The following is a 24,834-nucleotide window of genomic DNA, read 5'->3' as shown; positions in this document are numbered from 1 at the left end:
TGAGGGGACATCTGGAACTTCAGGTATTTCCTGCCAGCTCTTGATTAGCAGTTGCTAGGAGAGTTTCACCGCCCAGGGGGTTGTTGACACATTCTGCAGTTATTCCAGGAAGCTTAGCCCGGCCCAGTCAGGCCCAAGCTACAATGCAATGGCTGCTCAGGCTTTTCAATGTCTGTAATTCTAGCCATTCAGGAGGCTGAGATCTGCGGATAGAGATCAAAGCCAGCTGGGACAGAAAAGTACTTGTGACTCTTATCTTCAATTAACCTGTAAAAAGCTGAAAGTGGAACTTTGGCTCAATTGGTAGAGTGCCAGCCTTGAATGGAAAAGCCACTCAAGAACACAAGTTTCTGAGTTCAAGCCCCTGTACCAGCAAGGAAAAAAAAAATCAATTCTTGTGTTTCAATCCCTTTTCAGTCTCCCTGAATGTGAAACTATTAACAGATCCATAGATAATTTTGAAGTGGCACATTGATTATGAAGCACTATTTTTCCCTTTCTAGACAAAAGTCATCACCTGAAATCACTTTAGAGCTCCCCAGAGCTCAGATTAAGTCTTGAGCCAATTTGGTCATCAGATTTTCCTTTGTTTCTCAGAAAACAGTTTAGAGAGAGCTGTGGGAGCTTCTGAAAAACCAGTGGGGAAGGGTTGAATTCTGGGGCTAAGAGTGTAGGTGGACTCAGACTTACTTCCTCCCTCTTCTAGTTCTGGCTTCCTGTCTTCATAGCAAGATCGTATTTCCTCTCCCTTCACTTCTCCTTTTACACAAATAGCCCCAGACATCTGCATTCTGGTCTTGTTGTGTTACCATCAAGATAATCACCAAATTCTGCCTGAAGAATTGAGGGACAGTATCTACAAAAGGTAAGATAACTTTATAGCTTGGGCAAAGTTTTCAGCCATTTTATGTGGGGGTAGGGTGTCTGAAGAGTCTCTATATGTATTTGAAGTAATTTTATAATTTCCTGTTTAGATTAATGGTACCTTACTAACGACCCCCAAAGACAACCACACCAGAAATACTTTGGTTTAGCAGGTTTTCATGATCCCTTATCTCCTGGAACCTGGTTGTTTAAGTGCTTAAATTTTTACAAAGTTAGTTTACTAACTGTGTTTGGTTATTTCTGATGATTTGGAAGTTGTGAATGGGATGAAGTAGGGGAAATTTCCTGTATGCTTTGGTCTTGAGAAAACTGGTTTTTTGGTTTTGAATGTGTGTTTCTCCAGTTGAGAAGGTAAAGTTGGTGACTCCTACTGTCATTCTTCAGTCAGTAAAAAAATAGATCTCTCTCTATGTCTCTCTTTGTCTCTCTATCTGTGTCTGTGTCTCTGTCTGTCTCTCTCTCTATGTATATATACCATCAAAGACACTTGGTAAGTATCGCTAAAGAAGTTAAACCTAGATCACAAAAATAGGCTTGGTGTGCTGGCTTTCAAAGAGCAGGAAAAACATCACAATCTATGGGGCTTCTCCAAATTCATTTACTCTCAGTATAGGGAGCATGAATATGGATACATATACCATGAGGTTCCCTTACAAAAGGCAACCAACCTATATAACCTACAAACATACAGCAATCATTTCCAACTCATGTGGCATTACTAATAAGCTTCTAAGGATTCAGGAAAGTGACAGTTAAGTTTTGGTCCTGACTACCATAATAGGAAAGTCTGTTTCCTCTCTTCCTTCTTTTCCAAAACCAGTAAGCATCTCATTTGTGCCATAGGTGAGAAATAGCTAAATTCCCATTGACCACACCCACTTCAGAATGTAAGGTACCTATGGCTGTAGATTCCCAACGCATCTCAGGGGATAGTGAACTTTGATTTTAGAAGTAAAGGCCAGATAGACAAGTGTTGGTGGCTTACTCCTGTAATCATAGCTACTCAGGAGGCTGAGATGTGAAGACTAAGGTTCCAAGACAGCCTGGGTAGGAAAGCCTGTGAGACTCTTAACTCCAATTAACCAGTAAAAAGCCAGAAGTGGAGCTGTGGCTCAAGTGATAGAATTCCAGCCTTGATCAAAAAAGCTAAGGGACCGGCTGGGAACATGGCCTAGTAGCAAGAGTACTTGACTCGTATTCATGAAGCCCTGGGTTCGATTCCTCAGCAACACATATATAGAAAACGGCCAGAAGTGGCGCTGTGGTTCAAGTGACAGAGTGCTAGCCTTGAGCAAAAAGAAGCCAGGGACAGTGCTCAGGCCCTGAGTCCAAGGCCCAGGACTGGCAAAAAAAAAAAAAAAAAAGCTAAGGGACAATGCCCAGCCCTGAGTTCAAGCTCCAATATTGGCACAAAATAAATAAATAAAAATCAAGGCCAGAGTTTTCAATGAGTTTTAATTTAACAATGGGAAAGTTGGCACCTCTTGTGGTTTGGAAAGTACTGGTAGGAGGAGGAAGATGAGGGGAAGTTAGAGGAGAAATTTGTACAGCAGTAGTCCTGTGCATCAGAAATCTTCTGGGAGATGAACCAGACTCTGCAAGTGCTTTAGGAGAAAACTGAGCCAGAGAGGAATAATCTGATAGATGAACCAAGTTTTGCTTTCTCAATCTTGAGCCAATATGTACTGTTTTGAAACTGTGGTTGAATGGGAGCAGATGGTGAACTGAAACCCAATTTCCTGTGATGTTTCCTGTGTAGACCAGTTAAGACTAGTTAGCTCTGAAATGAAAAAATTAAATTGCCTCTCTCTCTCTCTCTCTCTCTCTCTTGGTGCTAATCCTGGGGCTCGAACTCAGGGTCTGGGTACTGACCCCCGAGATCTTTTTGCTCAAGGCTAGTGCTCTACCACGTGAGTCACAGCTCTACTTCCAGCTGTTTTGGTAGTTTTGGTAGATTTTAAGATCAGAATTCTTTGAATAATTTACTCATTTTCAAAGTTAAAAAAAAACCTCTTAACTTTTTATTCAGATATACAGGGAAGTGAGCAAAAGAATATGGAATTTCTTCATACAGAGAAACCATAATCACTACTAAGCTTGATTAAGCTCACCACTCAATTAGATGGCCCTGCAAGTATATATAGGTCAGAAAAAGGAAGAGAATCAAACTAGAAATCCACAAGATTGTTTTTAGCCTGAGACCTTTGCCCAAAGGAAACTGAAGGATGAAATTCATGTGTGGCCTCCATGTTGAGACTTGGGTGGTGGCCCCAGCAAAGTGTGGCTTGGTCACTGAGGTTTCCTGGAAACTGATGTCAGGGACTTTCTGCATAGAAGGAATCCCATAAGGACCCATGAGTCATTGGTTGAGAGTAGTAGATGGTGATTGTTAGTTCTGCCATCAGTTCCTCTGAATCATGGTTGGAAGGAATGGGAGGCTCAATAATGGGCCAACAGTAGTGAAGAAAGGATAGGGGGAAAGAAGCGGTGTTCTCTCTGAATTTATTTGGAAATGAGGGCACTGTTCTGTTTGTAAAAGTAATGACTGTCTACTAAATGTTCAGGTTTTCTCCTCGAATTTGGCATGACTCTGATGAAGTTGAGAAAGAGAAGGAAGAAAGAAGTGATTTTCCTTCCAGTGAAAGACACAATGACTGAAGATATGGCCAGTTTTGTGGCTTCCTTGCTAGTTCGTGTTCTGTGGACAATAAGGTTACAGGTGTCTGATACAAGTTGTCAGAAGATTCTAAAATGTTGAGGCCAATGCAAATATAAGAGCCTCTTTCTGTTATGGATGAATAAGTTGTGCCCCAAACACCAGCATATTAGTAGAATAAAAAAAAAATCAAGCCCAAGACTCCTTGACTGCAGAATCACATTCATTCCACTCAGATTATATGGAGTTCATGCACTGCTGAATGTTCATTCAATGGTCTTGTTATTTTTTTCAATTATGTATTAGGCTTTGAGATTCAAAGATGAATAGAGTTGTTCCTAGCCTCAAGGAGCTCACATTGTAATACTTGTATTACAATAGTACTGTTAGGATAATGGTAGAGATACACAACTATCACAAGAATGCCTGGAGAAGTGATGACTGAATGTGAAGAAAATGATACAATCAACGATGCCTTTATGGAAAAGTGATACCAAGTCATTAGCACCACTGGTAACTAACCGGATTATAAAGGTCAGAGAAGAGAAAAAGGCAGATTTCATCAAAGATCTCTGAGCAGAAGTAAGAATGGAGGCATTAGAACAAGTGGAAATGATTGCTAAATTTTAAAGTCTGTATGTAACAGGAAGTGTTGCAATGACAGGAACAAACTAGGGTGGGCCTTTCCGTATACGGGTATGTGGTGTGTGTGTGTGTGTGTGTGTGTGTGTGTGTGTGTGTGTGTGCGCGCGCACGCATATGTGTGTATACGCTTACATTTATCATCTCAGTCAAGGCAATGAACAAATTCCTCGTGCTCAAACGATTTCTCATGGCCTTTTGTAATCTCTTTCACATGCCCTTCCCTGAATTCTCTCTGTCTCCTTTCCCTTCTTCCCAAATCTCCATGCAATTACTGATCTGGATTCTGTTGCCACAGACCATTTTCATTTTCTAAACTACTGCATAACTGGAATCTTACAGTAGGTTACCTTTTGTATAGCTTTCCCCGCTCCTTCCCATGATTATTTTGAGATTCCCCTATTTTGTAGCATGTCATCAAGAGTTCTACTGAGCAGTAGTCCAGTCTGCAGTTATGCCATAGTCTACTTATGCATGCATGTCATTATGGACATTTGTGTTGTTTCAAGTTTGGGAACATTTCAAGTAAAGGTGCTATGAACATTAATGAACAAGCTTTTGATAAGTTTATTTCTCTTGGTTAATGTAGAATGGCTGTAACAGGCACACTCTTTTTCAGTGTGGTTATATATTTTTTACATTTTCAGCAATAGTGTATGAGAGCTCCAGTTTTCCTATGTGCTCACCGACACTTGGTGTGGTTAGATTTAAAAAAAAAAACATTTTAGCTATTTTTGAAAGTGTGTGGTAAGTTATTCTGGTTTTAATTTGCATTTTTCTACCTGAGCTGACCTGAAACTATGATGCTCCAGATCTCAGCCTCCTGAGTAGCTGCAATTGTAGGAGTTAGCTACTGGTGCTAGGCATGTGTGATGTGAAAAGATCTTCTTCTGCTGTGACTTGTCCTTCCATTCTCCAAACTGTGTCCTTTGAAGAGGTCCAATTACTTTTTTTAATGAACTGTGCTTTCAATATTTTATCTGAGAACTCTTTGGCTAGCCAAATTGGCAAACATTTTTTCATATATTTTCTTCTAGTGATTTGTAGAGTTAGGATTTTACATTTAGAACCCAGGTCTATTTGCAGATTTTGTGTGTGTGTGTGATACCAAGGATTGAGTCCAAAGCCTCAAACATCTTCAGTGAGTGCTTTTATTTTTAAGACAGACCGTCAGCCCTATCTTCAGATATTTTTTATATAAGAGGCATCATAGGTAGCTTCATGATTTTTTTACATATTAATATCTAGTTTTTCCAACATTATTGATTGAAAACGAGTATCCTTTATTTTCTGCATATTTACAGATTGGTTGAAAATCAGTTGTCCATATATTTCTGGATTTTATTCTACTCTTATTTGTTTATCCTAACACCAATTGTCTTTAATGCCATGGCTTTATAGAAGGTAATAAAATTGGGTGGTAAGTGACCTCTAATTTTGTTCATCAAATTCATTTTTACCCAAGTTAATTTTAGAATTCATTTCTCAATGTCAATTCATTTCAAAAGGTCTGCTGTGATTTGTTGATTGGAATTACAGTGTATCTATACATACACTTCTAGAAAGGGGTGATATTATAGATTATAGTTTATATATAGAGATATATAGATTATATATGTGGAAAGGGGTGATCTTTTAACAATAGCATAAAATGAGCATGCTATATCTATTTATAATACTTTTTCAAGTTGTCTTTTTAGGTTTTTAGTAAACAAATCTTTCATATCAGTTGTCAGATTTATCTCTTGGTATTTCACATTTGATATAACTATAAATATTATTAATTTGTAATTTCTGATTATTGCTAGTGTATAGGAACATGAATGATTTGGGGAGACTGAATCTTGTATCCAGTGAAAGTATTGTACTCATTGGTTCTAGTGTATTTCTCATAATTCTCTTTAGATTTTCTACAAAGACAACCATGTCAACTGTGAATGACAAACATTTTGCTTTTATCTCTCTCTAATTTTAACTCTTTTCATGCCTCGCCGCATTGGCTCAGAACTCTAGTGTAGTGCCACATAAGTGTTAAGAGTAGCTAGACTAACCACTAACATACTATCAAGTACTATGTTATGGTTTTCATAGATGCTCTTTATAAAGGTTAAATACTACTCTATTCCTTCTAGGATGAGAGTTTTTTTTTTTTTAATTAGAAATAGATACTGAATTGTGTCCAGTGAATTTTTTCTCTATTGAACTGATTTATGAGGGTTTTTAAAAAATGTTTCCCCCCCCCCCCAGTTTGTTAATATGGTTTGTTAAATGGATAATTTTTGAGAAAGGGTCTGGATATGTATCCCAGGTTTCAAACTCACAGCCCTCCTGGTAGATTTGGACATGTATCAGAAGCCAGAACTCCTGCCAGTGTCACCATGATAGACTACCATGGACTGTCCTAGGCATATTTGTTTCAGTGGCAGATGGTCATGTCTCTTATCTGTGTTTCTGTGGGGGTTTGATGTTGTCTGTTTCTTGTCTATGCTAGAGAAGCACCCTTGTTCCTTTCCTCTCTCTGTATTGGTTGGGTGGTATTGGGTCTTTAACTCAGAGTCTCTAACTTGCTAGGCAAGTGTTCTGCCAGTTGAACCATAACCTCCAGCCAAAATATATCAATTGGGGGAGGGGCTTGAACCCAGGGCTTGTACATTTGCTAGGGAGGTTCTCTACATTTTCATCCAATGAGTCTTTTTCCCCCCAACACATGAAAGGCATTAAGGTACAAAATGGTGTAATTGTTACCTACATCTTCTCTTCTAACCATCTTCCTGGGTGGGAAGACAGAGTTTGAAAAAACAGCCTTCTAAACTTGGAGGAAACTCCCGCAGAAGACTCAGAACCCAGGTCAGCCATCTCTTCATGTTGGAAGTACTATGGAGAGCTGTCTTTCTTTTGTTATGCAGTACTAGGGCTTTAACTCAAGGCTTTGTACTTGCTAGAAAAATGTTCTACTGCTTGGGCCATGATTCCAGCCCCTTCTCTTTGTTTGCTCTGATTACTTTTGAGTTACTTTTGAGATAGGATCTCACTTATTTCCCAGGCCAGCCTAGTTATGCTTTCCACAATAGCAAGGATGATAAGAATGCACTACTATGCACAGCTTTTTCTGCTGAGATGGGATCTTGAGAACTATTTTTCTCAGGCAGCCTGGCACCAACAGCATCTTCCTTATCTCAGCCTCCTATGTAGCTGAGATGACTGGCAAGTGTCTCAACATCCCTAGCTATTGGTTGAAATGGTGTCTTGCAAACTGTTTGCATGAGCTGATCTCAAACCACAATCCTCCTGGTCTCCACCTCCTGCATAGCTAGGCATAAGCCACCAGCACCCAACTTGGAATGATACTTGATTTGCTATTCCTCCTCTCTGCTCTGCTGGCCTGTGTGGTAGGTCCTTTTCACTTGTAGCTGTTTTTAAGTTGTAAACTGGGCTTGTGGGAGATGATGCCTTTCAGCATGTAGCTGTCTACAAAGATAGTATGGAGAACTTTTCAACTTTGCTGGGGGCTATGGCTGTGTTTGCACTTGGCTATATAAAAATATCCATCAGTCTTGGGAGAGAAGGCATGATCATTGTTCATAATCTGATGAGTGTTGCAGGGTACACCTTAGACACATTCAAATGTGCTGCACATCCTGTGTTGTCTTCAACACACTGTGCTGTTACCCATCACCATAGCAGCTTTTCAGAGAGCTGCAAAGCTCAGCCTGGAGTGCTGTGCCCTCGTGTTTGGTGTAAACACCTTCAGTGTCCTGGCATCGCAGACTGCTCACTCAAATTGGACCAGATGCCAAGGCTTAGAAACTACCTCTCAGTCTGTTCTCTGCCAGTTTGTGTACACTCAATGCGATGGTTTTCTTGGCTAGAAGTGCAGTCAATGTTACTTTAAAAATGTGTAAAGTAGGAAGATTCAGAATCATTTTGTTAAGGTGTGTGTGTGTGTGTGTGTGTGTGTGTGCGCGCGCATCAGTCCTGGGGGTTAGATTTCTTTTGCTTAAGGCTAATGCTCTACCACTTGAGCCAGAGCTCCACGTCTAGCTTTTTTGGTAGCTTATTGGAGATAAGAGTCTCATGGACTTTACTGCCCAGGCTGACTTCAAACAGCAGTCCTGAGATCTCAGCCTCCTAAGAAAGCTAGGTTTATGGGTATGAGCCACCGGCAAGTTACCATTTTATAATGCACTGCTGAAAGGCTGCTTATTATGGCAGAAGCTCTGCACAGCAGCTACCTGGATGGATTTATTTTGTTTCTTTAGGGGGAGTGCTGAACCTGGGTGCTGTCCCTTAGCATTTTTGCTGCTCAGGCCAACTGAGCCACAGCTCCACTTCAGCTTTTTGCTGGCTAATTGGAGATAAATCTCATGAAGTTTTATGACCAAGTTGTGTTTGAACCATGATCTTCAGATCTTAGCCTCCCGACTAGTTAAGTACACGCTACTTGTGTGCCCAGCTCAGATTTAATTTTATTTATTTATTTATTTATTTATTTATTTATTTATTTATTTATTTATTTATTTATTTATTTAAAATATGGGCCACTTCACAAATTTGTGTGCTGTCCTTGCTCAGGGGCCATACTAGTCTTCTCTATTCCGTTCCAATTTTAGTACATGTGCTGCCGAAGCGAGCACCCACATTCAATGTTTTAAATTAAATACTCATGCATTACATTTCATAGCCTCAAGCACCACTCAACTAAAACCCTGTATACACCCTTCCTAGAGTAATCTGATACTCTGGAGAGGAGCCAGCAATGACATTCACTTCATGGATTATTTATGAGGACTAATTTAAGGACAATTTGTTTCCTAATTAAAACGTAAACCTGAATTTAGAAACTAAGTAATCAACAGCAATCAGGCGTGGTATTGCATAGCTGATTAGCAAGTGAAATGATGTTTTGAACAGCCTATACGTCTGTATTCACTTAGCCAGACCCTTAGAATGGACAGACCATGGCTTCAGTCATGGTTCTAGCAGCACTTCCTGTAGTCAACTACTTTGGTCTAAACTTTGTGTTGCCCATGGGCATTCGTGTTCTACAAGTGAAAGCTGTTCCTATCACTGGCAATATTTGCTGTGGCTTAACATCCTGTCCTATAGGGTGCATTGTTTGTAATTTTTAATTTGTAAAACTCTGTATGAATGTTTTTGAATCTGTATTGACCATTATGTATTTGTGAAACTTCCTTTAGAAGTACATTTTTGCATTATTCATATCAATTAGGAAAGGTTGGAGTGATGCGAGAAGAGGTCAAGGAATTTAAATGGGTATTTTGAAGCTGACAAAAACAAGTGAGCAGGATGCAGACTTTTCAAATGCTTTAAATCAGGCATGCAAACAGTTTCATATTATGCATATCACCACAAAATCTTACTCCCTTAGAGAGAAAGCTCAAAATTTCCTATCTGGATTTCCAGAATTGAGAACCAGGTCCAGGGATCTGGGGCATTGAGGTCCGCATTGAGAAAATGACATTCTCTCTTGAAAAGATCGGTTCCCACTGTCATCCTTTCACCTTCCCATGTCTTATTATTATTGGCTTGTTTCATCTTTGCTGTAAGATTGACAGCTACTGGGGGATATCTAAGGCTCACTCATGGCCCTCTAGAACAGAAAACACTACAGATGTTGGCACGACTGAATGACACCTAGGTATGTTCCCACCCACTCTCTTGTGTAGAAGTTTGCATCCCAAATTTAGTACATGTATGAATCTCGGGGCATTTGAAGAACATCTGGTTATGGCACTTTCCCTGACCCAAAGGACTGACTTTGTAAGTAATTGCTGAGTCACAAGTCTCTAATTCTTCACATAGACTCAAAACATCAGCCTGGCCTGTGTCACTGTGATCATCATCTTCTAGAAATGACTCTTGTTTACTGATATCATACTTAATTCAGTCAACTAGGGTTTGCCTGCAAAGGTCAATGTTCAAGATAAGCCACTGTGTGTCAGGGGGCTATAAATTTGATTAAAGTACATTACAGAAATATATGGAAATATCACAATGAAACCCCCTTGTTCAATTTACATATACTAATAAATATACACAGAGGAAGAGGACAGAGGACAGAGACAGAGAAAAAAGGATAAATCAACTGATACTTCAGTTCAGAAAGTAAGTCACTGTGGAGTTTGGAGAAAGCCATAGTTCAGACTCAAGGTGCTGATGATGGTCTTGAACTCTGAAGAGCTGTGGGCCAGATCACTTACTTCCTTTCTTCTTCCTTCTACATTGCAGATCACGAATATCCAAGCATGAGTATGAGTACCTTAAAATTACTGAAGTATATCCTGTTTGTGTTCAATTTGCTTTTTTGGGTAAGTGTGCCTTTCGTGAGCATGGTTGAAATAACCTTCCCCCAGCTAAACTCTCCTTTTCTGTACTCTACCAAAGAAGTCTAGTATGGAATGTAACCCATGTATGCCTGGCTAATATCCGAATGAAGATCGGCATGCTGAGTGTAGGTATAAAGGAGTAATATTTTTTCCCTCCTTCTTTTCATCCTGCCACAGCATAAGCCTACAGAACTGAAATGTGCCACTGTAATTATTAATGGGAGAGCTATTTCTAGAGGCTGTGGCTACTGCTGCTCACAGCTGACATCTACTGGTTAGAAACAGATTTGCAATCTGGGTATTCAATAACACTCTCCCCTTCCCCCAGACCCCTTGGAAGATTAGCTGGTTGAAAGAGAAGCCACCTTTTCTGGGGATGTTCTGTTGTGCCACATTTAGCTATTAAGATTAAGATATAGGGTTTGTTAGCACTTGTGTCTATGAGAAGACTCTGTTGCTCCCTCCACACCATCCCCTTACTTGGGATTGGATCCAGGGCCTTGTATTTGCTACGCAAGTACTCTACTATTTGAACTATGCTCCCAGCCTTTTTGTTTCTGAGATGCTCTTGCTAACTTTGTCTAGGCAGATCTCAAAACAATCTTCCAGCCCCTTCTTCCTGAGTAACTAAGATTACAATCATGTAGCACCATGCCTGGCTTATGAGAAAATTCTTTTAAGTTGGGCTTCTCTAGTTTTCTCCCTAGCAAGATGAGCTTCTTCATGCAGATCATCTCTACATGGTCATAGTTTCCAAAGGAAAGGCCATGTATAAGGGGACAAGGAGTAGGATATCTGACTCATGAACTTAAGTTTGTATGTAAAGAAAGTATTGTGTGGCTCATAGAGGAGCTCTTTCCTTGGTAGCTGGAAATGGGTCAGAAGAAATATGGTGGGACTTCATCTCAGGAATCTGAGATTCACTCTCTTCTAGGAGTGTGGAATCTGGGTAAAGCAGTTGCTTGTGAGAGTCTTGAATGACTCAATGGAGGCAGGTGATTCTAATCTCAAGAAAGTAATCATATGTATGAAGAGGGGCTGGGAATATGGCCTGGTGGTAGAGTGCTTGCCTCTCATATGTATGATTGGCTTTGGTCTGTCATAAATTCTTTTTTTTCTCAAATTTTTATTATCAAACTGACGTACAGAGAGGTTACAGTATCATAAGTTGGGCATTGAATACATTTCTTGTACTGTTTGTTGTGTCATAAATTCTTCCTTTCAGGTTTCTGGCTGTTGCATTTTGGGCTTTGGGATCTACTTCCTGGTCCACAACAACTTTGGAGTGCTCTTCCATAAACTCCCCTTCCTCACACTGGGCAATGTACTGGTCATCGTGGGTTCCATTATCATGGTGGTTGCCTTCCTGGGCTGCATGGGCTCCATCAAGGAGAATAAGTGCCTGCTGATGTCGGTGAGTTGTCTTACAGTAGATGTAGTTCCCTAAGTAGAGGAGAGATAATACTGCCAGTCTTGGGTAGATCACCTATAGGTAAAAGATTGTTGCCTGAGATGAGCCAAGCCTGTCCAGAGCATTTTACTTCTGACTAAGCACTCAGGCAGATAATGATATTACTATCTGCCCTGGCATCCATTTTACACTGATAATAGTGACTCTTGTCATTGTAATTTACCTTCATAGCACTTTCTCTTTACTTCTGGTTGAAATCAAGTGTCATCCATCTGCCTAAATTCTCCTGTGACAATGTACTTCAGATCTGACTTGGTCATTGATTGAAAAATAGTCATTAGACTCCTCTGAGTCTGGTGGCTCTCCTTGGATGGCAGAGCATGCTTCCTTAACTCATATCTGCACAAGATAAATACAATGAGTGACTTCACTCCTTGGCTGCAGCCATTGAGGTCTCATAGGAGAGACACAGGCACACTGCAGTTGTTTTCTTTTGGGTAACCATCCTGACATTTAGGTTTTTATTTTGCCTGCAAGCATTGTTGAAGAAGACCTCCACATTTCTCTAGTGTATCCAGAACAGAGCTCATCCAGGGATGTCCCAATTACCTTGATTCTTAATTCTTCTTAGGTCTTCTTTCCCTGTGGACCAACACTTAACCTAGAGCCCGAAGAAATAATAATAATGTGTTATCAGATAATTCTCATACTTGTAGCAAAAGATAGGAGATATCAGACATGGGGTTAAAGGTATAAACAATCAAAATTAGTGTTGCAGAATAAAAAATGGAGAAAGAACAAAAATGTGGGGGGGTGTAAGAGAGAGAGAACAAGAAAGTAGCATAAAGAAAGTAAACTCTAAAGTTGGAGACAAAAATAAGCAGGAACGATGAGTAGAGCCTTTTTTTCCCTGACCTAGACAGGGCAGTTTTCAAGTTTCAGCATCACTGACCTCCACCTCAAGCCAGTCTTGATCTGGTAGAAAGTATAAAACCCCAAACTCCAGAGGCAATGCTTTAGTTTGTTGACCTTTTGCTCAACTATTTCAATAGGCTGATACCAACATTGCTTAATTTATTCGACAGGTAGTGTCATATATTTATTATGGATACATGGTAGTCTCCAGGGAATAGAGGGATAGTCAGAAACTTGGATCAGTATTGTGACCATGTCTCTACTTTGCCACAGTTTTTTATTCTGCTACTGATTATCCTCCTTGCTGAGGTGACCTTGGCCATCCTACTCTTCGTGTATGAACAAAAGGTAAGTTATGAAGAGCACAACTCACTGCCTGATTGCTGAAAGTGGGGAGTGAGCCGTGAAGTTGGCACAAAATAAATATAGCAATGAAGAACAATGGCCGAGATGAACTGTAATTGGGGAAAGGAGAAAAATGTCATGAAGGGAGATTGTATTTGATTGGCACTGATCTTTCTGTTTACTTTTCCTCTGCATATTTAGCTGTGGCAGGTGTCCATTTGGATGGCCAATGATAGGCTTTGTTTTGATCACCCTTTTTGCTCCTTCATGCACTATATCTCTTGAAGGACAAGAACATGTCATGTATCTCTTCCTTTAATGCCAACTCCCTATCAGCACTTCTTCCCACATGTGTACTTCCTCCGCTCACATCCCTAATTCCAAGGAAATTGTTTGGAAGGAAGGGACAAGCAGCTCCATTACTATACATTTCTTATTCTCCGAATTCACCTGCTTTTTACAATGTCTCCTCTGCTGAATGTTCCCTGCCCAGCTGAATAAATATGTGTCCGAGGGGCTGAATGACAGCATCCAACGTTACCACTCAGACAACAGCACCAAGGCAGCATGGGACTTCATCCAGACATTTGTGAGTACACATGGAATCTTCCTTAGATGAGTTTGTATTTCATTTCCAACCTTAGTCCCTTCAAGCTAGCATTCCTTTCTTGGAGGTTTCAGAATCTAAGGTCTGTATCCAATAACCCCAGTTTCAGGATAATGCCTTTTCTATCATCGACAGGGGAGCCCAGAAATCAGTCTGATGGGTACAAAGTTCTCTGCATTCTCTGATCCTTCACTACATCAAATAGACTCATTGTCTAAGCCTTTATAAGATGTTAAGAAGACCCAAAGGTATTGGATTATATATCTTCCAACATTGCAATGAAAACAAAAAAAAAATCCCAAGTGGTATAGTACAAAAACTTTCCATTCAATTCCTGAGCTACCCAAATAAGGCTCGCAATATAGTACCCAAGTGCCCTTTCTCTCATTGACAAAGGGTTAGGGAGCTCTGAATAGGCATAATCTAAAACAATACCATCATAACCAAATGCTGGCTTAATGTGAAATCGAAGAAACAACACAGGAATTAGAGCAGAGAGGGGAATTGGGTGATCTTGGGAAAGTTAGATCCCAGTTCCTTACTTTTAATTTTTTTCAATGTAGTTTAAAATTTGTTGTGAAATATGATTCTCTCACACACTGTCATCCTCTCTCAACAGTTAAGAAATATCAGCAGGGGGCTGGGGATATAGCCTAGTGGCAAGAGTGCCTGCCTCGGATACCTGAGGCCCTAGGTTCGATTCCCCAGCACCACATATACAGAAAATGGCCAGAAGCGGCGCTGAGGCTCAAGTGGCAGAGTGCTAGCCTTGAGCGGGAAGAAGCCAGGGACAGTGCTCAGGCCCTGAGTCCAAGGCCCAGGACTGGCCAAAAAAAAAAAAAATTAAAAAAAAAAAAAGAAATATCAGCAGAATAAACCTCTGGATTTATTCCAGCTTCCCATCACAGTTGACATCTTAATGTCATCTCCTCTAACCCCCTTTTACTTTTGCCTTTTATTTTTGCTAGAATGTGTGTGTGTGTGTGTGTGTGTGTGTGTGTGTGTGTGTGTGTGTGTGTGTAAGTTTTGGTGTGTGAACTCAGGGCTTGGGTGCTGAGCTTCAGGCTAGCATGCTACCACTTGAGCCGGTTTCACTTGGCATTTAGAGATAAATGTCTCACAGGCTTTCCTACTCCAGCTGGCTTCAAACCACAATCCTCAGATCTCAGCCTCCTAAGTAGCTAGGATCACAGGCATGAGCCACCAGGGCCAAACTATTTGCTAAAGTATTTTAGAGCAAATATTAAACATTATATCATCTCACCCATCAAGTATCACTAGTCTATAGTCAATTTATCCTAGCTTTCTCAAAATTCTCCAAATCAAGATCTAAAGAAGGGACTTGTATTTGGCTCAAATAAAATACAGCACTTGTCTACCAAGACCCTGAATTCAATTCCTAGCACCATATGCTCCGTGAACCTAGACAACTGATAAGGCTCTATTATATATAAAGACTATCAAGTTGGTACCATCTGTTGCATTATGTAAGCAGGCACAAAACTTCTTCAGTGATCTTATAGCTAGTTAGTGGGTGTAGATGTGGTCAGCCTGACCTCACTATTATATCTCATATCTGTAGTCCTAGCAATTCAGGAGGCTGAGATATGAGGGTTGTGGTTCATAGCTAGCCTGGGCAAACAAATCTCTCATCTCCAAATAGCCAGCAAAAAGCGAGTAGTACAGGTAGTTCTAGTGCAGGTAGCCTTGAGCAGAAAAGCCAAGCAAGAACACAAGGCCTTGAGTTGAATCCTCTGGGTATGTAATTCTTGATCTGTAAAATGTAAACAAATTAGATGTGCTCTCTGTATTTTGAAGAGGACTTAGGAGAATAAAATGGAACAGATTTGAAATCACTTTGTTCCAAGGAGCTCATAGTAGTAGACTAGTTCTGGACTTTGTGCTATAGTCAGATCCAGCTTTCCTTCTGTGGACTATCTAATCATCCTATTTGGGGGGACTTTGCTTCCAGCTGAATTGTTGTGGTGTAAATGGCACTAGTGATTGGACCAGTGGCCCACCAGAATCTTGTCCCTCCAAGCCAGAAGTTGAAGTTAAGGTAATTTTGTTGGCAACTTTCTTATTAGCCTGTTTTAACATTTAATCATCTTGGAAACGATGTCATAAAGGCTCTATAAGAACAGGGAATTTTGGGGCTTGGAATTTAGCTCAGTGGAAGAGCATCTGCCTGGCAAGTACAAGGCCCTGAGTTCAGTCCTCAGCTCTGGGGAAAAACAAAAAACAAAAAAAACAGGGAACTTTGAACAAAAAGTGAACTGGGTGACAACCCCAGGTAACTAGAATAAAATCAGAGAAATCTAAGGATCTAGCTTATTTAGCTGCAGATATTGTGAAGAGTCTTGATATACTAAACTATTAGAGTTTGTATGACAATGGCAAAGGATTTATTATCATACATCAGTTATACAATAAGTTCCATTGTGACAAGCTTATATACAGTATATCCCGATCGATCTTTGGCCCTTTTCCTCTTTCCCACTACAACTTCCACTAGCCTGGCTTCATTGTTCTATTTTCATAGAATATAGTAAATTCATATATAATTCATCTACATTCACCCTCCCCTTTAGCCCAGCCCACTCCAGTGGACCCTCCTCACAGACCATGTTTCTCTATCTTTATATCCTCAATCAATATTGAGCAATATCTCTATGATTCTCTATAGTGGTAGAGGATTTTGTCTGGGTTTTCTTTTTTCTTTCTTTTTTTCAGTGTATTTGTAGTGTATGGTAAAATGTATAGGCTTAAAGTGAAAGAGCTTTTCCCTCTACCTGTTTCTCTGTTCTTCCCAGAAGATGCTTAGTGAAATGGATCATGAATGAAGGAGTAGGGAATAGGAGAGAGAACTGTAGAACTGTCAAAAACACCTTCCACTTAATTTGGATCTCTAGGGACAGGTTCAGAGAAGAAGCCAAAGTCATTTTACAAGCAGAGAAAATCCCTAAGATACCCATGCCTATTTAGAAATCTCCAGAATGTTTTAGGTTTGTGTATAGAAACCAGGAAACCCACCAATGAACAACTTCCCTGGAGCTTAGTCAAATTATGATAGATCTACTGGCTGCAAAAGATAAGACACAAACTAATCCTGAAGTACTAATCCTGAATATAGGATCCAATCCTCAATATAAGACTGAATACACAGACTAATCCTGACTATAGGACTGTGTTGCCTATATTCCATTTGTTAATCTTAGATCAGCACTAAGTTTCAAAGAACCATCTACTACTGACCTTTCTCTTGGTAGCAATTTTAACTCAGTGGACCCAGAAATCTAGGACTTGTACATCAGGTACCACTATAATTAGAATACCACCAGAAAAGGTTCTCACTTAATATGCTTTATTTTATACCTGTTTATTTATTAATGCAAAGAAAATAAAATGTAACAACCAGAAGAAATACTAATAAATATTAATATAAGTATAAATATCAATACCTGGAAAATAAATAAAATGTAATACCTAGAAAAGGTCTCTTCGTATTGTACAGGTAAAATGCAAACCATCATCCCAAATCATCATCCTAATAAAGTTGAATTGCAGAGGAATACCATTTGTACCAGTAATTTTTTTCCCCTTTAGGGCTGCTATATGAAAGTACAAGAGTGGTTTTACTCCAATTTCTTGTATATTGGAATCATTACCATCTGTGTTTGTGTGATTCAGGTAAGAGCTTAATTCCAACACTACCTTAAGAATTCAATGAGTGAAGCTCTATAAAGACTTAGAACAGTGCTACAATTATAGTATGTGCACAATGAATGCTATTTGTTTTTAATATGAGTTCTCCAAGTTGAGTACCAAATAATTCTAATTTCACTTATGGCATCCAAAAATATATGCAAACAACATCTATTTAGTTGCCAAATTAGCACCATAAAGAACTTGGCATTGATTCTTTTTTTATTATTTTTATTTTATTTTTGCTTGTACTGGAGCTTGAACTCAGGGCCTGGGTGCTGTCCCTGAGCTTCATTTTGCTCAAGGCTAGTATTCTACCACTTCAGCTACAGCACCACTTCTGGCTTTTTCTGAGTAGTTTGTTGGCGATAAGAATCTCACAAACTTTCCTTCATGGGCTGGCTTCAAAACATGATCCTCAGATCTCAGCCTCCAGGTATGAGCCACAGGTACCTGGCTTGGCATTGATTATTTTCTCAGACTGACTTGAAAAAAATGTGGTTGGTGAAACAGCCCACTGAAACATTAATCTTGTATGATAAAAATTACAATCATTAACTTCTTGGCTTATGTTGAACTAAAGTGCAACAACTGAAAGATGAAATCTGAGTTGTTTTGTATTCTTTCTTCTTATATGATATTTGTAATATTTTTCTACCTAAATATTGTGAAAATTAAAGACTAAGTTGTAACCAAGAAATTCAGAGACAAGTGATTTTTCTCTGCTTGGAGACCAAAGAGATATAGGGCATGGACAAAGTTTAGTATTTGGTAAAGCAGTTTCTGTGGCTTCTAAGGAGGACAAAAAAAAGCTTTCAGCCTTAACATTTTAGTCTTTACATCATTGCCATCTTATCATCCCACTGTTTTCTGATTGGGTTTTTTTGTTGTTGTTGTTTGTTTGTTTTCTGTTTGTGCCAATACCAAGGCTTAAACTCAGGGCCTAGGTGCTGCCCCTTAGTGTTTTTTGTTTTTCCTCTACTCAAGTCTAGGGCTCTACCAGTTTAGCCACAACTCCACTTCTGGCTTTTTGCTGATTAATTGGAGGTGAGAGTTACCCAGATCTTCTTGCCCTGATTTCAAACCACAATCCTCATATCTCAGCCTCCTGAGTAGCTAGGATTACAGGATTACAGCTAGAAGTGGTGGATGGAAGGGTGGCCAAAGCATGATGGCTAGATAGATTCCTTTTCTGTGGAGCCAGTTCCTGGAATTGTGGGAGAAATGGCTTCCCCTATGAAGACCTCACACTATCTCTATTCTTTTCTCAGGTGCTGGGGATGTCCTTTGCACTCACTCTCAACTGTCAGATTGATAAAACTAGCCAGGCTCTAGGTCTGTGATCTGCCTTGTGCTGGAGAGACTTGTTTTATCTTTTGAAATCCAAATCATTTACAGCATGAAGCCCCAAATGATCATCAGCTTGACTGGCATCTTTTGTCTTCCTCTCATCTCTCCCCTGTTTGGTTCCTGGCTATGTAACCAAAGAAGAGTGTGTCAAGCAGGCACTCCCATCTCAGGCAGCAATGATGACCATTTGGCAGCAGCCATGTCTCTCAAGGTGTTTAAAGGCCAGCAGAAGCTGTGACACTGCTGGCTTGAGATTACAAAAAGGAGAGAGCACTCCAGGTTTCGAATGTTTGTATCATTTTGTTGTCAAATTCGTCTTCAGCCACTGAATCATGACCAGACAGCTCTACAAAGTCACACAAGAGATGAGCTGAAAGGAGTTCGGGGGCTAGATTCACTCTGATTCCTTTGACTCTGGAGCCTTGGCTATAGGAATAACAGAGTGCTCTTTCTTTAGAAGGGAAGGTATCATTTTAATTCTCTTATTAAGAATGCCTAATTGACTTATTCTAAACCTTCCCAGTCATTGTTACCTTGACTTCATATCCAGTCTCAGTCTGAGTTACATAGCTGGGAAGAACCCAGAAGCAATAGAATATTTGGTGGATCACTTGACTGAAGAGTTTGGGTGTTATTGCTCTATTATATAAAGTTTTTAATGTCTTTTAATTTTTTCATTAAATAAAATAGCTTATGAACTCAATTGCAACCATCTCATTCCTATACCTCAAACACTTCTGTAAATGAACCTGATTGTTTGGCTGGAAGCTAAGTATATTAAGTTAGATATTGCTGCATACCAAATTTGTCCAATGTAGCAATTAAAAATAAATATTTGTTTATATATGTAGGTATATTATGTATTTACTTGGTCTTACTATGTTTCCCTGGCGGGCCTTACACCATCCTCCTGCCTCTATCTCCCGAGTACTGGGATTATAGGTGTGCACCATCATGCCCAGCTAACATATATTTTATTATTTCAACTTTGAGGAATTAGGATTCTGGGAGCAGCTGAGCTAGTTGATGGTGGTTCATATTATCTTTTTTTATGTTGTCTTATATTGGGTGGTACTGAGGATTAAACTCATACTTGCAAGGCAGGTACTCTACCACTTGATCAATGCCTCCAGCACCTTTTTGTGTTGATAATTTTATGCTGGGTCTAGCCTAGGCTGAAATCCTCCTACTTGTGCTTCTTTCTCTGTGTCATTGGGGATCACAGACACCCACCACTGTGCCCAGACATGGTGATTCTTCTATACCTGCAATAAAGGACTCTCACCACCATGTCAAGACATTAGGTGAGATGGAGTCTCAAGAAGTTTTATACACAGGTTAGTCTCAAACTATGATACTCTAATCTCCATCTCCCAAGTAGCTGGGATTACAGGCTTGAGTCATCACACTCAGCTAGTTCTTATTATGTTACTAAGTGTAATCAACTGGCCAACCATGACTGCAGCTATCTGGAGTTTCAATTCCAAGGAAATTCATCACCATGAAGGTCTCCAGATCATTACCACATGTGTCTTTCCACAGGCTTGCCTTATGAGACAGCAGCACATTTTCCCATTGAAACATTCAAGAGTGAGCATGAGACAGAGCACCCCAAACAGCAGCCAAAGTGCTTTCATAATCCAACTCTAAGCCAAGCAATGGTGACTCACACACATAATTCTAGCTACTCAAGAGGTTGAAATGTGGATTACTGTTTGAAGCTATCCTGCGAAGAAACATCTATGATACTCTTATCTCTAATTAACAAGCAGAAAGCCAGAAGTAGAGCTATGGATCAAGTGGCAGAGCACCAGCCTTGAACAAAAAAAGCAGAGCAAGAGTGCTAAATCCTGAGTTGAAGCCTTGATACACACACACACACACACACACACACACACACACACACACACACACATACACATCCAACTCCTGAAAAAAAATGCTAGTACATGGGCTGGGAATGTGGCTTAGTGGTAAAGGGATTGTCTAACATGCATGAAGCCCTGGGTTCCATTCCTCAGTACCACATACACAGAAAAAGCTGGAAGTGGCGCTGTGACTCAAAAGCACTAGCCTTGAGCAAAAGAAGCACAGCTCAGGCCCTGAGTTCAAGCCCCAGGACTGGCAAAAAAAGAAAAAAATACTTGGATCAATTCTGCTGTATTCTACTCCTGAGGAGGGATTCAAAAGTTCAGTCCATACTTTCTGGGCTGGGGATATAGCCTAGTGGCAAGAGTGCCTGCCTCGGATACACGAGGCCCTAGGTTCGATTCCCCAGCACCACATATACAGAAAACGGCCAGAAGCGGCGCTGTGGCTCAAGTGGCAGAGTGCTAGCCTTGAGCGGGAAGAAGCCAGGGACAGTGCTCAGGCTCTGAGTCCAAGGCCCAGGACTGGCAAAAAAAAAAAAAAAAAAAAAAGTTCAGTCCATACTTTCAGGTGTGGTGGTGGTGGTGGAGATTATACAAGGAGGAGGCTGGGATCACTGGTGACTATCTCAAAGATGCCAACCATGCCATGTTTGTTGAGCCAGGAAGAAACTAAAGTAAATTGTCTATATGACAACTATATTTTATAAAGCAAAAATTCAGAATCTATCTAATACAGAGTCAAAAGTACAGAACTCAAAGAAAAGAATGGGGAATTTCTTTCTGTTTATAAAGTTTTGTACAGGATCTAAGCCCTTTAAGGAAAATTGATTATTTTATTTTTCATCTACAACAAAACATCTTTCATGTCATTTATGGCATAGAAAGAGGAGACAGTTGCTCACATTTACAAAGTTAAACTTTCCACTGAATCTTCTACACACATGCCTTTTCTTTGTCTCATTTATGAACAGTAACAGCATCCACCTATTTTCCTAGCCATAATCTGGGCTTTGCTTTTAACCCTAATTTGTTCCTCACTTTCAACAATTAGGCAATCATGAAGTTCTAAGGATTCACTTATCAAGATTTATCAAGTTCATATACTTTCCTTGTCTATTCCTTACCCATGTTCCTTCAATAGTCCACTATCTGCTCTCCTAGTAGCCAAAATCGACCCCATGTAAATATTCTACATACAACAACCTAAAACATATTGGAGAGAGAAGCACAGTGCACAGTACTGGGGCTTGAACTCAGAGCCTAACACCCTTGTTGGCTTTTTTACTGAAGGCTAGTGCTCTACCGCTTGAGCCACACTTCTACTTCAGGCTTTTACTGGTAAAATGGAGATGAGTGTCAGGGAATTAACTCCCCTGGATAGCTTCAAACCATGATCTTTAGCTACTAGGATTACAGGCATGAGCCATCAGTGACTGGCTTCCAAAACATATTTCTAAAACATGAATAAAAAGCTAGAAAGCATGGCTTAAGTGGTAGAGTACCTGCTTCATAGGTATAAGGCCCTGAGCCCCAACTCCAGTATTGCTAAAACAAATAAAAACACAACCAGAACTCATTGAAACTCTTTAATGATTGTTGTTCCTAGGAAAATTTTAGATTCCAAGCCTTATATTATATATCCCATTTATAACTTGCCACCCTCAGCTACTGCCCATTTTCATTCTTGCATATCATGTTTTAGCTAGGAGAATATTTAGTTGTTCTAGACTTCATGTATACTAATCAACTTTTCTGACTGGCTATTGACCCTTTGGATAATTCCTAACCTTTCTTCCTATAAAGAATATTTCTCTAATCTTACAAAGTTTAATATTTATCAAATTCTTTCTAATATTATGAGTTCTACATATTATACACACAAATTAAAGTTTGACAAAGTATTCTTTTTTTTCAAATTTTTATTATCAAACTGATGTACAGAGAGGTTACAGTTTCATACGTTAGGCATTGGATACATTTCTTGTACTGTTTGTTACCTTGTCCCTCATACCCCCCTCCCTCCTCCCCCTTCCCCTCTCCCCCCGGAGGTGTTCAGTTCACGTACACCAAACAGTTTTGCAAGTATTGCTTTTGTAGTTGTTTGTCTTTTTTTACCCTGTGTCTCTCAAATTTGGTATTCCCTTTCAATTTCCTGCATCCAATACCAGTATACATGGTTTCCATTATACTCAGATAACATTACAGAGATAGTGTAGGTACAACCACAGGAAGGTGATACAAGAACATCATCAATAATAGAAGCTACATATACACATGGGACGTTGAAAGGAGTTACAACTGTGATATAACAATTGTTTCCATAACATGGAGCTCATTTCACTTAGCATCATCTTATGTGTTCATAAGGGTATAGCTATTGGGCCTTGTGATGCTCTGCTATGACTTGCCTAAACCTGTACTAATTATTCCCAATAAGGGAGACCATAGAGTCCATGTTTCTTTGGGTCTGGCTCACTTCACTTAGTATAACTTTTTCCAAGTCCTTCCATTTCCTTACAAATGGGACAATGTCATTCTTTCTGATAGAGGCATAAAATTCCATTGTGTATATGTACCACATTTTCCTGATCCATTCGTCTACTGAGGGGCATCTGGGTTGGTTCCAGATTCTAGCTATGACAAATTGAGCTGCGAAGAACATTGTTGTGCTGGTGGCATTACTGTGATTTTGTTTGTGGTCTTTTGGATAGATACCCAAAAGTGGGGCTGCTGGGTCATAGGGGAGTTCTATATTTAGCCTTCTGAGGAATCTCCATACTACTTGCCATAGTGGCTGAACCAGTTTACATTCCCACCATCGATAAAGTAGGGTTCCCTTTTGGCCACATCCCCTCCAACAATTGTTATTCTTAATTTTCTTGATATATGACATTCTTACTGGGGTGAGATGGAATCTCAATGTTGTTTTGATTTGCATTTCTTTTATGGCCAATGATGTAGAGCATTTTTTCATATGTCTCTTGGCCATTCTCATTTCCTCATCAGAGAAGTCTCTTTGTAAGTCTTTAGCCCACTTGATGAGGGGGCTATTGGTTCTTTGCGGTTTTGTTTTGGAAGAAGGTAATTTTTTTTAGTTCTGCATATATTTTAGATATGAGGCCTTTGTCTGTTGAATGTCCGGTAAAGATCTTCTCCCAGTCTGTGGGCTTTCTGTTTATCTTGCGAGCTATGTCCTTTGCTGTGCAGAAGCTCTGCAGTTTGATGCAGTCCCATTTGTCCAACCTTTCTTTGATTTGTAGCCTTTCTGGGTCTTTGTTAAAGAAGTTCCTTCCCGGGCCAAGGAGCCCAAGTGTTTCTCCTACTCCTTCCTTTAGTGTTTTCAGGGTGTCTGTTTTGATTTCGAGGTCTTTAATCCATTTGGAATTGATTTTGGTGCAGGGTGATATATAAGGATCTAGTTTTAGTGACAAAGTATTCTTAAAACAAGATTTTACTATGTATGTAGTCTAGATCTGCTATTAACTTTTTTTTTTTTTTTTTTTTGGCCAGTCCTGGGCCTTGGACTCAGGGCCTGAGCATTGTCCCTGGCTTCTTCCCGCTCAAGGCTAGCACTCTGCCACCTGAGCCACAGCGCCCCTTCTGGCCGTTTTCCATATATGTGGTGCTGGGGAATCGAACCGACAGCTTCATGTGTAGGAGGCAAGCACTCTTGCCACTAGGCCATATTCCCAGCCTGCTATTAACTTTTGATCCTATTACCTTGGCTTCCCGAGTGCTGGAGATAAAAGCATGTGTTACTATGTCTAGACTATAAAATGTTTCCTGTATGAACCTATGTAACAGTCATGGAAAGACAGATGTTATCTCATTTATAGATTTTATTAATAGATTATCTTATCACATTTTAATTGAACATTTGCTTTATTGACCATATCATAGAGAAAAAGGTACAAATTAACTATAAATAAAAATTGTAGCTCACTTTTGCCATCCTAGCTATTCAGGAAGCTGGAATATGGAGATTGTGGTTTGATTCCAATCCAGGCAGAAAAATCCCCAAGCCAAAAAAAAAAAAAAAATCCCCAAGACACTCAACTCCATTAGCCAGCATAAAGCCAGAACTAGAGGTGTGGCTCAAA

The 24,834-nt window shown here is 39.8% G+C and overlaps 1 protein-coding gene and 1 non-coding gene across 2 annotated transcripts; one reads left to right on the top strand and one right to left on the bottom strand.

Annotated features, from left to right (window-relative positions):
* Positions 1-722: 722 nt before the first annotated feature.
* On the top strand, positions 723-19,566 carry Cd53 (CD53 molecule). The gene is made up of 8 exons (XM_048351770.1): positions 723-865; positions 10,433-10,512; positions 11,756-11,944; positions 13,130-13,204; positions 13,695-13,790; positions 15,781-15,861; positions 17,415-17,498; positions 18,785-19,566. The coding sequence occupies exons 2-8, from the start codon at positions 10,450-10,452 to the stop codon at positions 18,854-18,856; spliced, it is 660 nt and encodes a 219-aa protein (XP_048207727.1). The 5' UTR covers positions 723-865; positions 10,433-10,449; the 3' UTR covers positions 18,857-19,566.
* Positions 8,711-8,817, bottom strand: LOC125355759. The gene has a single exon (XR_007211698.1). It is a non-coding gene; the product is annotated as a U6 spliceosomal RNA (small nuclear RNA).
* Positions 19,567-24,834: the final 5,268 nt, after the last annotated feature.

Source organism: Perognathus longimembris, chromosome 7 (genome assembly GCF_023159225.1).
Source record: "Perognathus longimembris pacificus isolate PPM17 chromosome 7, ASM2315922v1, whole genome shotgun sequence".
NCBI classification, from domain to species: domain Eukaryota; kingdom Metazoa; phylum Chordata; class Mammalia; order Rodentia; family Heteromyidae; genus Perognathus; species Perognathus longimembris.
The sequence above is the reverse complement of the archived record's forward strand: the minus strand, read 5'-3'. Positions and strand labels throughout refer to the sequence as shown.